Source organism: Camponotus vicinus, unplaced genomic scaffold, assembly GCF_025532165.1.
Source record: "Camponotus vicinus isolate PSW18456_S1 unplaced genomic scaffold, iyCamVici1.0 SCAF_2, whole genome shotgun sequence".
NCBI classification, from domain to species: domain Eukaryota; kingdom Metazoa; phylum Arthropoda; class Insecta; order Hymenoptera; family Formicidae; genus Camponotus; species Camponotus vicinus.
The window spans coordinates 14,065,314-14,084,168 of NW_028141956.1; the positions used below are offsets into that span (position 1 = coordinate 14,065,314).

General features: G+C 27.2%; 1 protein-coding gene across 2 annotated transcripts; it reads right to left on the bottom strand.

The window, feature by feature from the left end:
- Nucleotides 1–230: 230 nt before the first annotated feature.
- Nucleotides 231–17,402, bottom strand: LOC145966102 (putative aminopeptidase-2). Of its 2 annotated transcripts, none has more exons than XM_083089895.1 (32): nt 17,145–17,402; nt 16,880–16,967; nt 15,124–15,517; nt 14,808–14,963; nt 14,243–14,711; nt 13,743–13,981; nt 12,898–13,262; nt 12,424–12,701; nt 12,029–12,216; nt 11,742–11,909; nt 11,232–11,384; nt 10,364–10,960; nt 9,943–10,098; nt 9,288–9,765; nt 8,749–8,987; nt 8,036–8,385; nt 7,544–7,821; nt 6,880–7,061; nt 6,519–6,689; nt 6,165–6,314; nt 5,876–5,954; nt 4,882–5,426; nt 4,475–4,642; nt 3,951–4,247; nt 3,665–3,848; nt 3,237–3,393; nt 2,567–2,832; nt 1,823–2,478; nt 1,235–1,402; nt 870–1,028; nt 689–767; nt 231–502 (listed from the first exon to the last, which is right to left on the bottom strand). In XM_083089895.1, exons 2-32 carry the CDS (start codon nt 16,965–16,967, stop codon nt 260–262), a joined length of 8,100 nt encoding a protein of 2,699 aa, XP_082946021.1. In that variant the 5' UTR covers nt 17,145–17,402; the 3' UTR covers nt 231–259. The 2 variants fall into 2 exon arrangements, with proteins under 2 accessions (XP_082946021.1, XP_082946020.1); XM_083089894.1 differs by having other exon boundaries at nt 15,124–15,547.
- Between the last annotated feature and the right edge of the window lie 1,453 nt (nt 17,403–18,855).

Below are 18,855 nucleotides of genomic sequence, written 5' to 3' on the forward strand. Positions count from 1 at the left end.
TATTATAATATTAATATTAAATAATACTAATTTAGAATAAATATAGAAAGTAGTATTAGGAAGATATTATATAAAGAAAGGGAAGAAATATTATTTCTATTCTTAATTTTTAGAAAAGTAAAAATTATTATCCAAAGAAAATATTATTGATTAAAAAACTAGTGTCTGAAAAAGAAATTGTCAAATTTTTTTTAATCTGTGAAGTAGGAAATTAAGAAATAATCTTTATTTATTATTATAGTTTATTTATTGCAATTTCTTAATAACAGCTTACAAAATGTGATATTAAAGCAACGAGAATCATAAAGATAACATTCAATGATCCTATTGTAGTAGAACCATTAGGATTTATAGTATCAGATTCTTCTTTTATCCATTGAATAATTGTTTGATTATTTCTTTTATACCACATCAAATTGACTTCTGCAGTAGTGACGGCAGAAGCTAATCTTACTTTGATGTCTGGAGGTAAAATTACACAAGATTTGACAAACATGCTCAGCTAAAAAAAAGAATATATTATTGCTCATTAAAAATATATTATTTAATATATTATTTGAAAAATCGATATGATTAATAAAACGATAACACGTCAGTTATTAGCATGTTAACACATCAGTAAAAATTATTTTCTCTCTTTTGGAGTTTTCAAAGATATGTTATAATGTCTCTCTGATTATATTTGTACCTTATTATATTGATCCCAACTCGATATATGAGATGCCACGTTATTGAACAAAGCCACCACATCGTCCCAATTGTCGAAACTATAAAAGCGTATAAAGCGTATGAATATAAGAATTTTCTTGCCAAAAACTTGCAATCGAATTTTATTCAAATTCTATCAAATATTTTGCAGTGATACTTACTAAGCAAAGACTTCTAAGATATTTGTTATTAAAAAGTCAAGAGTAACGTTCACTCCTAGTTGACTTGCACTATATACGGAAGCAAATACTGCTGAAACATCTTGACGGCGAACAGTAGCGTTTGTAGGATTGTATTTTTCGATGGCCGTCCATAGATAACTGTGATGAATTTTTCGTGAATCAATGCATCAAGCGTGGTAAGATTATATAGCATGCAAGATTGTATAGAAGTAATTAAAAATTATTACGACCGTTATAATTTTAATGAGTTTTACACACACGCACAACATAGATATAGGAAAATAGATAATTCTACTTTTATTAATTTAGAAAGAGCTTTGTATACTTTCTGTTTATATACTTACTTTTCAAGTATTGTTTCGTTTATGGAACACCCAAGTGCATTTATAATAATTTTCTTTTCTGATCCAAAGTTTGTTTCTAGGTACTGCTTCCACAAAAATTCCCAATCATTTGTAGCTCCTTCCTTTATCGCAGTACAATAGACTGCTGATCGTGCATTACGTGGGATTCTGTGAATAAAAAATATAAGATTCATATTTTTACAAAAGTCACACAAGAGAGTATATATTTATTAATCTATATAATCTATATAATCTATATAATAAAATATATAATAAATTAAAACTATTTAAATGTAATTATTTAAATATCCATAGCTTTCCTTGATCTTTAAAAATCTTTCGCTTCTCCTTTTTTCTATTTTTTGTATTACACTTTTTATCTCAAAATGATTTTGTAACATTATTTTCAAAATGTAGATTTCATAGTTTCTAAAGTAGAAACTTTTGTTTTATGTTAGGCAGAAACAATTAATATACGAGAAAAAAGAAGGAAAAAGAAGCAAGAGATTACAAATTGATTGAAACAAATAGTAATAATTACAGTCATAATCAGTTCAATAATTTTATAAAAGCTTATTGGAGTTTTACCGGCTTAGAGTATTATTATGCCAAGCTGCAAATAAATCTTTAGATTTTTTAACACAATCCACGTTATTGAGTTTACAAGCCCATTGGAGAATCATCTCCCTATTTAATCTGTCTAGAAGCTTATCCTTCTTGCGATCATCGAATCCTGTTTTATTATACATCGTGGACATTATTTGGGACACAAATTTCTTCAGATAGTTCTGATCATCGCTCTTGTCTTCAAATCGTTCGTAAACATACGACAAGCCGTTAAAGAACGCTTTCCATGGTAAGTGATTTGTCTCTTGGATCAAATACTTCGATGCATTTAGCACCAATTCGTAATCTACGTAAGTAGCGCGAGCTAAGTTAAAGAGGTCGTCTATAATTTGAGCACGATTCAAGACATCGATAGATTCGAATCCTTGACTATTCAGTTGATTGATTAATCGTTGCCATGAATAAGTATCATAATTAACACGGTAGAACCCAGTTTGTTTGTAATTTACGATAAACCATTCATTAACGGGATTGATAAACATATTTTCGGGATTTGGTCCTAGCCATACTGTGGAATTTATAACTATATATTTATTAGAATCCATGGATGTGACAACATAAATCGGTATCCAATAAAATTCATCGTTAGTGGTAGTTTTGTTCATTAGAAACCGTTCCTATTTAAAATAATAATATTAAATTAGATTGAAGAATTTCTAAATCAGATAAAAATATGGCAACATAATATAAAGTATGTGACATTACCTGAGTAAGCGTTAATATAAAATTATTTAATGTAGCATTCACGACAGGATATCCCGGTTGATTTGTCCAAGTATTCATTATTTCCTTGATGCTTGTCTTTTTCCTGTTTGGTGATATTGATACAAATTGTTCGAAGCTTTCCCATAAATCTGTAGGACGTGCTGTACCATATTTCATTTGTTTATTCAAATAATGGCGAAGTATTAACTTCTCAGATACACTTCTAACTTCCACCGTATTAAATAGCATTCGTAAGATACTGGCGGCTAAAATATATAAATATTTTAATATGGAACATTAAAAAAAACCTTTTTATACAGTAGACTCATATGAATATGAATATGATACCTCAAATATCAATATATACGAGACATAATAATCTGATTCAATAATAAAATACTTTGTGATTGTAAGAAGAAGAATACAATTATTATAATATAAATTGTTTTTACAAATTGTTTTAAGCTAATAATAATAAATTTTTTATCACTTATATAATTATATATTTTGTACAAATTTTATACTTTTAGTTGTAAAACACATTATTATAATATTAAAATTAATTAAAAGAGACTATTTCTCCAAACATTCTTTTCAATTGTTAGTATTAGATGTTAAATATCTAGATATATGTTGACTACACACATTAAGATCTTTATGTGACACGTACATTTTGCGTAAGTGACATAGTCGAAAATATTATTTATGTCTTCAGGTAGTTCAACGGGATTTGTCATTGGATGGGGTGAAGATGAAGAGTCTTGTAACAAAGCAGATTGCAGCTCATAAACCACAAATTGATCCATGAATTGGTAATCTGGCCATATCTAAAGAAATTGTACGAGATTGTTATTGAATTTCTTATTCAAATAGAGAGAGATATCTGCAACGGATATTATTTAAAAAATTCAATTTTTTAGTAGGACTTCTTTTTACTAACTTAAACTTACGAACGAAAACATTAAAGAGGGCAAAATATTTAAATTACAATAAATTTTATTAAATTCTTAAAATAGCATATAATCTATCATATATTGAACAAGCTAATTTATGGAGTAAAAAATATGGTTTTCTTTTGATGTAAATATATTTACACACCTGATCAGCCACAAAATATTCGAAATATTGAGCGAAGCCTTCATTGAGCCACAAGTAATTCCACCACGCACAAGTAACTAGATTCCCGAACCACATATGTGTAAGTTCGTGTGCTATTACGGTTATTATGTATTTTTCATACGTGGCTGTGGTTTCGGTTTCGTCATAAAAGAGCCCATATTCGCTATTAAAGAAATCATATTATTTATGTAGTATGAATAATTTATGTCAAAAATCGATATAAATATTTCTACGATTATTAAATTAAGAGTAGAAAATATTTTACCGGAAAGTAGAAAGACCCCAGTTCTCCATCGCGCCCATCGAGAAATCAGGAATTCCTACTAAATCCAGTTTAGGCAAAGAATATTTGATATCCGTGAAATTTTGCAACTCTTCAATAAATGCTTTGGCGATATTTTGAGCAAATTTGCCATACTTTGCGACTTCGGATCTACCCCATACGTTTAGAAACTTTTCAGACTTATCTGCAGGTTTAAATTCAGAAATAACAAATGCTACCAGATACGTTGGCATTTTCACTTCGCTGATGTCAAATATATCCAATGTATAGTTATCATTCCTAAAATGGTAGACAAATGCAATATATATATATATATATATATATATATATATATATATATATATATATATATATATAATGTAAAGATAATTAATTTATATATTATAAGATTTATATATTATAAGACTCTTATCTCTTGCATCATTATCCTGAATATATATTTACATATATATATATATATATTCAAGTTTATATTAAGTATTTTTAAATATTTTTCTCGCACTTACTTCAACTCTTTAGATTGTGACATTTTATTTAGTGGCATATTACTTAATGCATTGTAATGATTCGGTCTTTCAATATTAATTATAAACTGAGATTTGAATGCTGGCTCATCGAAGCAGGGAAAGGCTTTTCTAGCATATATAGGTTGGAATTGTGTTGTAGCTAGCCAACTGTAATAAATTAACAAACAAATATAAATATTAAAATTTAATGCAAATGATTTATTTATTACTATTTTTGTATCAACATCCGTATCTTGGTATTAATATCCGTAATTATAATTTTATTCGAGAAACTGGAAAATGAGACGAAAAATTGCATGCTTGTTCTTTTTTTAATGAATGAAGTTATTATCGTTTATTTAACATAGAACTTACATGTTATATAAATATAAATATTTATTACTCACTGTTGTTTTCCGTTACTGTCTAAATAGGAGCTGCGATAGAATCCTTGCATATCATCATTAAGAATACCATTAAAATCAATTTCTGCCATTATCTGTTCCTCAATTTTAAGTTCAGAATTGAGATATATTCTTAATTGTTGTATAAATTGTTGCTCATTTACATAGTCTAATATTTGTATTGGTTCGGCATTTAAATAATTGTTTGCCGCATAATTTCTGAAGACTTTTATGTTTGAAATATTGAGATTTTGTGAATTGAGAATTATAGGTATAGTATCATTTACGACTCTCATGTATATCTGCACTTTTCCTGTAAAAACACTTTCCTCCATATTAGGCTTGAGAGTCACATTGTATAGTTCTGGATAAAGTGTGTTAGGCAAGCGATATTTGTTGTGTAAAAACAGCTTGTCCAATTCTTCTAAAATTGTTGGCGCTTTTCTCTCGTACCAATCAAATTCGTATTGCGCCGTTGACAAATAGGAATCGATAGATTTAGTGAAAGCTGGTTCTCTTGCAACCAGCCAAGCCAGTAAGTTTTGATACTGCGAATCAAAGATAAATTTGACTGAATAAATATCAGATGACATCAAGAATTTTATAAATAGCAATTTGTTGAAAGAATTTGTTTCAAAATATCTGATAATATCTACATAAGATATATAGATATATAGATATATTTTTAGTTATATCTCTCGACATGTTCGAAACTGATTTTTCTTAATAAAAATTTGCATAAAATTTAACTATTTTATTATATTATCTTATTTTTCATTTTAATTATTAGTTTATTTTATTTATTATTTAGTTTAATATTTAATAAAATATATTTTATTGAGTAAGATTACATAATTATTATTTTTATGAAAATTTTTCAGGCTTTTATATAACTACTTTTGTAAAAATTATTGTTTTTATATTGTTGTTTTTAAGCACTTATTATGCAAAATAGAAAATTAATCGAAATGTGTGATGTGTGATCAATAAAAATCACCTGTTCATAGAGGTGAAGAGTAGATAATCTGCTTGCCAGAGAATTCACTATATTTCCGATTTTGGTATAATCATCAAAACTATAATCGAAAATGACAATAAAAATGTTAGATAATTTAGTAAATAAAATATATAAATATATAACATAAAGGACAAATACATGCATACAATTATGTCTATATATATATATATATATATATATATATATATATATATATATATATAATATATTGCATACAGTTATATATAATTTTTATTATTTTTTTTTGCATGTGTAGTTATTTACTTACTTCTTATGTAGTATATCATCGTAATTATTTTTAATGACATTCATGACAACTTCAATACCAATTAAACTAGCATCGTAGACATCCGAGAATACTTTGGCGCTATCTTGGTAGCGTATGTATGAATTCTCTGTAATCGCATCCTGCAATAACCTTGATGCAAACAGAAATATATATATAATCTTTTAAAAATCTTGCAGAATAATTTTTACACACACAATGTATCTTTGAATTATGATTTAATATAAAATACTGTATATAAATATAAATAATCATATGCAAATAACGTAATACATAATTTATGGACGGCAATTATTTTCGACAATTATGAAAATTTGAGACACCACATATACTTACTTTTCTAAAATAGTTTTATTTTGCGAACATGCCAATGAGCTAAGAATCACAAGTTTATCTGTAGTGACACTGCTATTTAAGTATTCCTCCCAGAGAAAATCATAAGTATTCTTTGTCATATCTGCATTCATGGCTGTGCAATAAACAACATCGCGATAATTTGGAGGTATTCTGTAAAATAATGAATATGTATATATAAAATAATGAATTGTAAGTGTAATTGATATGTTATTATCAAATGTATTTTAGTTCATATATTTATTTCTATATATTGCAAGCCAATCATCATATTAGTATTTTACAAGTAATTTTGCAAGTTTTATGAGAAATAAACATATTATAATTTGTTACTAAAACTTACGTTCCTGAATATCGTTTTTGTTGGAAATATCTTGTAGCATGGAATTTGCAATTTCCTATATTTAATTTACAAGCCCATTTACGAGTGTGCATTCTTAACATGATAGTTAGATTATCATCATAATCTCCATCTTCGAAACCTAATTGTGTGTAAAGCGGTTCTATAAGAGATATTAAATATTTCTGGAAAATATCATATAAATATATATAAATATTTATTTTAATAGAATATTATTTATATTATATTATAAAATATTATTTTCTAAATTATAATATAAGTAAATAGAAATATCGACTACTATAAAAAAATATTGCAGTTTAAAAATATTTAATCTGAAAATGCACATTAACAAAATATATAACTAAAAAGCCAATTAAATGTTAAATAAAAAAGAGAAAACTTTTACTATATTATTATACATATATAAAATTTTAAAATAATATGATTATTTTAATATAATTTTTATCTATGTAGATCCATATGAAGAAAATTTACAAAATTTTTAACAAATATCTTATATTTAAAAATAAGAAAATTAAATATTTAATAATTTAACTATCTCTTTCTCTCTCTCTCTCTCTCTCTCTCTATTTCTCATCAGTATGTCTAAATATATTATTCTTCTTTGTATAATTTTGTCTCTTTTTCTTTCTGTAATACGTACTTTATATAGTTCTTCAATACTACGTCCCCGAAAACGGTTATTCAAGTAAGGCAGATTATTGTAGAATGCACGCCAGGGAAGATAATGATTTTCTCGTGTTAAATATCTTAAAGCTGATATGACAATTTTATAATTGATGTAATCTGCTCGTGCAAAATTCATGAGATCATCAATTAATGCTGCGCGATTTATTTCATGAATTGTGTTAATATTATCATTTTGAAGATAATCAAATAATTTTATCCAATATTTCTCGTCATAATTTACACGATAATAACCTGAGAACAAATGAGAGCATTTTATAAATGTGGATTTGAAAATATCATTGTGGATTAATAAACATATATGTATTAAGAATTAATAATAATTGAAATCTTGTGTGTGTGGTGTGTGTGTGTGCGTGTGTGTGTGCGCGCGCGCGCATGTTTGTTTATCATAATTATTGTGTTTTTAGAGAGTATTAGTTTTTAATAATATTTCTCGTTTAATTACCAGATTGCTGCACGTTGAATATAGAGAGTGCTAGTGATAAATTCTTGATTTCCATTTCATTCTTTGTTAACCATTGTTTTGGCATGGTATTGGAATATTCTAAACGATTATTAATTGATGCCCATGTAATCGGTATATGCCAAATAGAATTATCCTTATATTGCTTAAAGAAGAATCGTTCTTGTCTCAAAATCACAGTATCTTCTTTAACATCGACATGAACAACAGGATAGCCAGGTTGAGTAACCCATGTGTCCAAAATGGATGTGATATTGTTTTTTAGACCTTTTTTCGTAACTTGTGTTTGAAATGCTGCATATAAATCTTCCGATGTCGCAACATTGTATTTTCTAAAAAATTATGCAAAAAATAATTTTTTCTTTTAAGATTAATGTTTGTCTACAACATATAAGCTTTTCTGTTTATTTATTTTCTATTTATGTTTTTTCTTTCATATTTTCAGCATTAAATATTTTTTTTATTATTGAATATAAATGCATATCTAACATAGATGATTTTATTTTCTTATAAAAAAAGAAATCATTATAGATCATTACTAGATCATTATCTTATTAAAGAGATGTGATTAATGGAAGCCAATTATTTAGCTAATTACAAAAATAATTTCTTCATTATTATAATTAATTTGTCATATATAATTTACCAATTAATATCAAAAAAAAAGATTGCCATTTTCACAATTATAAATGTACCTTTTACTAAGATAATCACTTAACGCCGTGTAGAACATTTCAGTTCCATATGAGTTTTCTATCATTCTTAATATGCTGGCGCCTTTCGCATAAGTGATAGTATCAAATATACTTCGAATTTCACGTGGACTATATACATCGTAGTTCAAGGCGTGCATAGAATAGGAACTGTCTGCTCTGAAAGCAGAATGCACTTCATCCACCACAAATTGCGCTTCCAACGTCGTGTCATTGAACACCTAATATACAAATAACAGATTTAATGTCTACGAAAATTTTCAGACCAAAATAACGTTTCATTTTAATGGTCATTTTAATGCACTGAAATAAAAAATTATATATACAAACATATATGTATATTTATATCAGAGCATATATTATTGTGTGTAAACCATATATTAATGTATCTAACACATAGGAAAATTGTTCTCTAAAATTCTTCTCTTCAATGGAAAAATTATTTGTTACATCTATTTCGCATTTATAGTTATTAAATCAGCGTTAAGAGAATACATTAATAAAATAAATCAATTACGTACACGAGCAGGAACGTGATACTCGAAGTATCTGGCAAATCCTTCGTTTAACCATAAATACTTCCACCATAAAGGACTGACCAAATTTCCGAACCATTGATGGGAAATTTCATGGGCGATCACGTTTCTGATATTCTGCCTGCTCGTGATCGGAGAGTGATTCTCATCGTATAATAAATTCGATTCTCTGTATGTCAAGAGACCCCAATTTTCCCCTGCGCCTGATGGAAAATCTGGCAGTGCGACCATGTAGAGTTTGGAGATTTCATATTGCTGTCTCATCTTGGTCTCAAAGAAATTAACGATTGGTGATATTAAGGATACAGCGTATTCCGTTTGATTAATAGCGTTGGGACGCGCGAGTACGGCATATTCAGTTTTATTCGTCGCATATTTCATTTCAAAATCGCTAATGACAACCGCTACTAGATACGTCGACATCTTTACTGATTCAGAGAAAGTATATAATAGGCGATCATCGCTGCAACAACCAAGTGTCTTTATACTACATGTTTCTTCATAGTATAATACGAGAATCATGTACACAACTATCTTAATTAAAGTTACTATCTTAATTAAAAAATAAAAATAAATAACATTTAATTATATTTCCGAGCGCGTGCAGTAAGAAATCTAATATATTTAAATTTATACGTACACTTTTTTCATCGATTCCGATTTCATATTGCTGACAGCATTATAATTTAATGGTACACTAACTTGCACGGTGAAAAGTGCTTTCAGTGCCGGTTCATCAAAGCAAGGGAACATTTTTCTGGCACCAACGGGTTCTAAGTGCGTGGTTGCAAGCCATCTAATATAATACAATTAGTCGAATACAGAAATTTTAATTGTAATGTCTTTTTCGTCACATTTATAAATAAGATTGATTATTTAAGATATTTAAATTCAAGATAATTCAAGACAATTGTAACTTTTCTTAAAAATTTCCTTTAATACTTTTACTTTACAAAACAGAAAAGACATTCAAAATGATATTCACTATTAATTTACATGAAATAATTCATTAAATTTTAAATCGGAGAGATATTTATTATTAATAATGTTTAATTCATTACCTCGTCTTTCCATCATCATCCACGTACGAACTTTTATAAAAGCCACGAAGCTCTGATGGATTTAAGTAACTCGTATACTCGATTTCGATGATCAATTTCGTTCCAACGGGTAGTTCTTGATCAAGATTTATCATATAAAAATCATATTTCTTTTCGATATTTTCACTTGCGATTTTAACTTCTGTCTGATTAGCTGTCACAGTTATCGTATGATTGTCAATTTCCGCCGAGTGCAAAACTATTTGCTTTGTCTGTTGTACAACGTCGGCTTCAATCTTGACGTGTCCGTCGACGGTGAAATTTCCTACTTCGAGATAAGGCGTAACGGATATGACATATTTTTTGGGACTTATATTCGTTGGTAGGCGATATTTTATCCCTTCTTGTACACGTAGCCATCGAATAATAGATACCGAAGCGGACTTATACCATTCCAATTCGTATCTAGCGATTCTTAAAGAAGACTCTAAAGATTTGAAGATCGGCGCGAATTCCGTCTTGTTTATGAGATTTTGGAATTTTTCCACTAATCTAGGTGTGGAGAAATGTTGCGAAGCTCCATCGAGAATTGTGGCTATTGTACTTTGGCCTCCATAACTAAAAAAAAATAGTGTACTTGTAAAATCAATTCAAAGTCATCTTTCTTTTTACATGTTTAATGATATTATTTATTTAATCGACATATCGTATCACATAGCTCAAAAATATTTTTAAGAAGATATATAATATAATGGGTGAGATACGTATTAATATATTATTAACATTTTATCCGATTTAAATGTGACTCGAATATTATTTGTATTCTATTTCTACGCATTTGTATAAAGTATTATAAAATAAAAAGTAGTATATAATAAAAAGATCTTACTATTTCTCCATTTCTTTGTAATGCTTCTCAACGAATTCAAGAATATATTCAGCGCCAGTTAAACCAGAATTATAAACGGCAGCGAAGACGTTTGTACTGTCTTGTTTACGAATTCGATTGTTTGCGTAACCGCTGATGGCATATCCTAAGTACCTGTGAATATAAAATTAACAATAATTAATTTCTAAATACGATATTATATCGAGACACATGATTATAATCAATCGCGCTGCTATTTTTTTGCCATATGAATGATTATACTACATGACCATATTATGCCACATGATTGATTATACAAACAAATTAACTATCAAGTTATATAAATATACTTAATTAAAATATATTTTGCTCTTAAGATTTATGTTAATTAATCAAAAAATGTTGCGTAAATAATGTCAGGAGAGCTTATAGAGTGCTCATTAACTCCAATGAATGATGTGTCTTTAATTATATTTTGTAATAATACTTTTATATATTAAGGAAGAATACTTTCATGGTAAAGAGTCCTACTTTTCTAAAATGGTGGTATTCAAGCTGCATCCAAGAGCGTTCATAATCACTATTTGGTCTGTGACATAATTGGAATTCAAATATTGTTTCCACAAAAATTCCCAGTCTTCATAAGTTCCATATCTTGCGGCAACGCAATATGCTGTAGATCTTTCATTCGGCTTAATACTATTGAATATTAAAATTACCGTATTTATTAATGTATTTAATTTAAATACTTGACTTTACTGTTATATATATATATTGTATAAAAAACATAAAAAAAAGTGATCGATTTATATTCTTACGGAATAGAAATATTTGTTTTCCACTGTTTGAACTTCTCCATATAAACTGTTACACATTCATCGTCATCTAAATTGCAAACCCACTTGTTTATTTCTCGTCGTAATAAAATTGTTAATCTATCATCATTTGTACTATCTTCGTATCCTAATTTTTTGTGTTTATCATGGAGAAGAGACAGAACGTATTCCTAATAACATAAAATAGCATTACAGATTTGCTACATTTATCAGATGAAAAGAAAAGTTGTTTTATCATTACATTTATGCTATTTCTTTTTTATATTAAAATTTATATAAATTTTTTAAATTCAGTCTACGACTATTACAGTAGAGATCGTAAATGTTTTTATATTTAATTATGCATAATATATTTGATGTGAGTAACTTAGACTAACTTTGAATAAAGAATGTTCTTCGTATCCTGTAAATCGTTTATTTAAATAATCCAAACCATTGAGTGCTGCTTTAAAGGGCAAATAATTTGTTTCCTGTTTAAGATACATTAGTCCGTTCAAAACTGTTTCGTAATCTTGAAGTCCTGCTCTACCCAAGTTTAACAAATCGTCTACGATACTGGCTCTATTTAATACGTGAATCTCATTGAATTTGTCGCTATTTAAGACATTGAAAATACGCTGCCAGCCATCATAATTATAATTAACTCGATAGAAACCTGTAATAAATATTAAAGCTATTTTTTAAGCAATTTCTGTCGATATAAAATATTTTAATTTAAAATATTTATTTTACTATTAACTTTCCGTTTTTGACAATTTAATCATAATTACTGTTTAATTATAATATTTTAATTGCAATATTTTTCGATATCCAACATTATAAATGTTTAATTATAAATTTGTTTTACTAACCCGATGATTGAACGTTGAATATCACCCATTCTTTCGGATCAATTTTAAGATCTATAGTATCTTTTTCAGTGGACAGCCAAACCTTCGCAAGAGTATTATTAAAATTTGGTTCGGTTTGTGTAACCCATGTAAGCGGCACCCACCATGTGACATTTGTAGAAGTTTTATTTAAGTTTCTTAGAAGAAAGCGTTGTTGAGTAATATGGAGTACGCCTTTGTCATCGATATTGACTGATACAACGGGGTATCCAGCTTGTGTAGTCCAAGTATTCATTATTGTTTTCACTGCAGCGGATTGTTGTAGATGAGTACGATTTTCTATTGCCTCCCATAAAGCATCTGGATGGCCTAATCCTTCTTCTTTGCTAAAGAATTTATTATGTATGTAATAATTGTATATTGATAGAAAGGAAAAATTTTTGCATTTTTTCAAATTCCTTATATGAATCAATTTTAGTAGATATGTATAATTTACATTAATATGTATCTAATTTATAATTACCCAATAATTTTAAAATTAAATAGTAATAATTTATTCTCTTATCAGCAAAGATTTCATTAAGAAATATTAATGCAATACTAAAATAATAAAGAGTTATTTATATAAAATTTATCTCTATTATCTAGATATTTTAATTAAAAATTTATATTGATTAATATGTGTCAATATTAGTTAATCTAATTCTTTTTCTAATGTCATTATTGTATTAGTTACTTTTAGAAATTAATTGATTTAACCTTATATATATAATTTTAAATGTTTTTGTACCTTAAATCAAGTTTTTATCAAAGCTAAGAAATAAATAAAATATAATAAATTGTATAATTCCTTATGGAACATTTACTTATTATGTATGTAATCGCGTAATGCGAGTTCGAAGACGTTGGTTCCAAACATAAAGCTCATCATACGAACAATGCTAGCTCCCTTTGCATAGGTGATAGAATCTCCTATTCCCTCGAGTTGTGATTGATTGGAAACTTCTCGAGTCATCGGTCGAGAAGATTCAAGACCGTCCGCTATTAAAGCAGATTCATGCTGTTCCACCACGAATTGTTCTTTCATGTTCCATGATTTTTCAATCTAGGCGTAAAGACAAAAAAGTATTAATCCAATTTCTTTAGAAATGTAAATATAAAATTTCTGTTTTCTAATATTTTATCAGTGTCGTGATGTCAAGAATCGATTATTGATTTTTAACAATATCATATTCAATCTACAGCAAAATATAAATTGTACGAAATTAAAATTGTACAAATTATTCAGATTAAATCTAAATCTATTTTTTTGAAAGTTAAATTTGATGATTCTATAATGATAAAATATTTTGTATATTGCCCTTACTTCCGCTGTACCAAAATACTGAAAATATCTAGCGAATGCTTCACTAAGCCAGAGATAGTTCCACCATTCTGGTGTCACTAGGTTCCCGAACCACATATGCGTGAGCTCGTGAACAATTACGGAAGCCACGTCCTGTTGTGCCGGTGCCGATGATTCTTTCTCATCGTATAGCATCCTAGGCTCGCGATATGTCACCAATCCCCAATTTTCCATGGCTCCGGCTGCGAAGTCGGGTACAGCTACCATGTCCATTTTAGGAAGGTGATATTTTTGTTCAAACATATTACCGAGTAACTCTAAAGCTTTAGTACCAATCTTCAAAGCGTAATTCGTTTGATTGATGACGGATGGCCTAGACCAAACATTAAATACCTCTGAGCCAACAAAATCAAATTCCGAAATAACAAATGCCACTAAATAAGTGGACATAGGGACACTTTCGTGGAAGGTATCCCAGACCTGGTCTTTCCTTAAAAGAAGAAAAATGAGTTAGGAGTGATACTAAAACAAGACAGAACTCAACTTAACAGCTATGAAGCATATTCTACACTTTTCTAATACTTACAATTTTTCAGTCTTATTTACAGGCATATTACTGACGCATTTATATTTTTGGTCTCTTGATATGCGAATCGTGAATTTTGCCTTAAAACTTGGCTCATCGAAACATGGGAAAGCATGTCTCGCGTGTATGGTTTGAAACTGTGTCGCAGCTAGCCACCTATAAAATATTTGTATTAGGAGTTTCTATGAATTTATATTGATCTGATATTTCAAAGATTATGTGCATATTTATACTTTGTTTAGTTTATGTTTTTTTATAATTTTGTAACTTTATTAATATAAAATAGATTTTACAAATTGACATATATATTGCTTACTTGATCTGATTATCTTTATCGAAGTAAGAACTTCTATAAAATCCGATCATATTATCATTCAAGATACCGTTATAATCGAAAGCAATTAGTATCTGCGATTCTCTCTTAAGAATTTCGGAAACGATAAGAGTGTATTTTTCAGTGTTTTTATCATATATAACTTGCTCAATGTTAACAGTTTTATTTTCCAATAAAACGGATTGATTTACGATTTGGATATTTCCTTTATGTAGCGTAATTTTGTCAGTTTCGTTTTTTACCACAGCGGTAATTTTTACGATGCCCTCAAATGTAAAATTTTCTTGTAATTTTGGTACAAGCATGATTTCGTAGGAAATAGGTTTAATAGATATTGGTAATCTATAGTCATCGTTTTGTGATATCTCATGATATTCTGAAAATTCCACATTTTGTATATGTATATCTGCAATAATAAATGTTATATTATATTTCAATTTGTCGCAGATATCTATATGAAACAATAAATTTACAAAATTACATATTTTTGTAATAATCGTAAATACTTGTAATAAACGTATAGTTTCATATACAGGGTGACCCATTTTAACTTAGGCAGCCAAATAACTCGAAAAATAAGCAAGATAGAGAAAAATGTTTTAGACAAAAGTTGTATGGTTTTGAGGGGGCCATAAGATGGTATCATTGGTTTGACCTTGAAGAGTCATTTGAAGGTCACGTGAAGGTCACTTCAATTTTTTTAAATGGAATACCCTATATATTTTTGTACATTCTTGTAGCTTATTTCGAGAGCTTTCCAAAACACTATAATTAAGTACCTTTCCGTTAAGTACTTTTTGAGTTATGATGCTTGAAATAATTTCTTAATTTTACATAAACCGTAAAATATCTTGTAAAATATTCATTTTTCGATTATCTTACCTTAATACTTTTATGTACAAAATAATGAGAGGAATCAATTGGTGTAAAGAAAACACATAGTTGTTTTTAAGAAAAAATATGGAATTGTTAATTGCAAATTACATATTTTTTCTTCGAAACAACTATGTGTTTTCTTTACACCAATTGATTCCTCTCATTATTTTGTACATAAAACTATTAAGGTAAGGTAATCGAAAAATGAATATTTTACAAGATATTTTACGGTTTATGTAAAATTAAGAAATTATTTCAAGCCTCATAACTCAAAAAGTACTTAACGAAAATGTACTTAATTATAGTGTTTTGGAAAGCTCTCGAGATGAGCTACAAGAATGTACAAAAATATATAGGATGTTCCATTTAAAAAAATTGAAGTGACCTTCACGTGACCTTCAAATGACTCTTCAAGGTCAAACCAATGATACCATCTTATGGCCCCCTCGAAACCATACAACTTTTGTCTAAAACATTTTTCTCTATCTTGCTTATTTTTCGAGTTATTTGGCTGCCTAAGTTAAAATGGGTCACCCTGTATAAAATATAATTTCATGAGTCAATAATCTGAAATACAAATTTTTACGACAAATGTTAAATAATTTTCTGTTCTACTAATATTTATAAAATTTACGCTTATAGTTATAAAATATCGTACAATTTTATAAAATTATTGAAGAACGCATTAAACTGTGTTTGCATACAAAATATAATTATATGATTTTATATGCTTTTTTTTTACTCGCTATATTCTTCAATATTACTTTTTAATAAATGCGCTTTTTATATAAATATTCTTTAAGATATTTTAATATAAAATATATTAATATAGCTATTGAATATAAGATACAAATATTATTACCTTCGTAAGGGGAAAATGTTTCTCCTATATTTCCGCTGAACAATACGATTAAGATACAAAGTAACAGATATTCCCGAAAGATCTTCATCTAGAAGGCAAATGTATAATACAATTTCTTTAATTTTATGCTTTAATAATTAATTAATTACGTCGTAGATTTCGCAAGTGTTTAACATATAATTTGTTATCTTATCTAAATATATAAAATGTTCCTGTTATTTTAGAAGATAAAGAATTTTAACGATTTAGAAATTATTGCACTTACCTTTTATTAACTGTTTTATCGCATATTATTTTTAATGTTTTTTCACGTTTTATTTAACAAATAAATGTTCACAAATAAATACAGTTAAGCATAAATTATTTATATTTGCAATAATATTGCGTTTTAGATGTTTCAATTTTACAATATATCAGTTACATTTAAATAAAATAAATTTAGTAAAAATATTTTATTATATATCTATCATGGCAAACAATATATTCACAGCACGTTTATGAACGTATAATTCGCGCATGTAGTTCTCGGTACCATTATGAAATGACAGATTGCTATATGCGATTTTGATTCCTCATATTGCCTTGGGATTATCTATGATATCATCTGTTATCTTATCGTAAGTTTAATGAATAACGATATCATCATTTTTCATATTAAATCATGTTATCACGTTTATTACTTGCACAAAATGTGATTTGCTACTGCATTCACTAATTAAATATCTCAAAAAGAAATTACTACAGAAAAATAATAAGTTTTATATTAATCTTCGAGAGAGAAACTCATCAACAATTATATTAGTATATTATACATATTTGTAGTGAACTATTCATAAATAAATCTAAACCTACTGATAATAATCGGGATTAACGCGATAATATTATTTTAATTATAATTATAATACATACTTGATCATATTACAGTTAACATTCACTATACACTTGATAAAAATGTAATATTTTTTGTAAAATATAAGTAAATTATTTCTTTTCACAGGTCACAAATGTAGATTACAATAAAGAAGAATACTCCAAAAATATTGCCTTTTTAACTTATAATTATAACTTTAACTTATATAATTATAATTTTAACTTATAAATATTTTTATGACTTGAAGATATTTGTATTGTGTTGTATATTTAAGATTTACACTTATTAACTTTTATTTTTGATTTAATAAAGAATAAAGTACAAACAAATTGAATGCGTCACACAATTGTTTATAAGCTAATAATATGATAAATATTATTTTATAAATTATATTTTTTTAAGTAAATATCTACTTGATAATATTTAATAATATCAGATTTTTTTCCTTTCCCCTTTGATTAAAATATCTTTAAAAATAAATCAATTTACTTATCAGACTAAAGTAAATGGAATTCATTATCAAAAACATTATTTGATTGTTTGTTGATTTTACATTATTATCTGAAAATGACATTTTATGTTTTGGATAAGATCAAAAAAGCATCAAATTTAAAATCATGTAAACAATAAAAAAATTTAATTAATTAATTATGACTTATAATAATTTAATTAAATATGGACTTATAATTATGACTTAAACTTATTTCTCTCTCTGTATATTATTTAAAATATTTGCAATCTAAAAAAATTATATTTCTTATGAAAAAGTGAAAGATAAAATTAGGAAGAAAAAGAATGTAATAAAATATAAGGAAAAGATAATTTATTAGTTAATAATAGAATTATGATAGTAATGAAATATTTTGCAAATATAGATTTCTACGAACAATAATTGCAAACAGATTTCATAGAATAATATTATAAAAAAACTTTAAGATTATAAAACTTATATCATATTACATTTATCTGTATATGTATTACGAAATACGTATATATGTTTGTGATATAATCTAAGAATATTGTGATAACCAAACATATATTATATAAAAAAGCAATTTTATATTAATAATACATCAAAATTTGTATGACAAAAAAATACTTTATT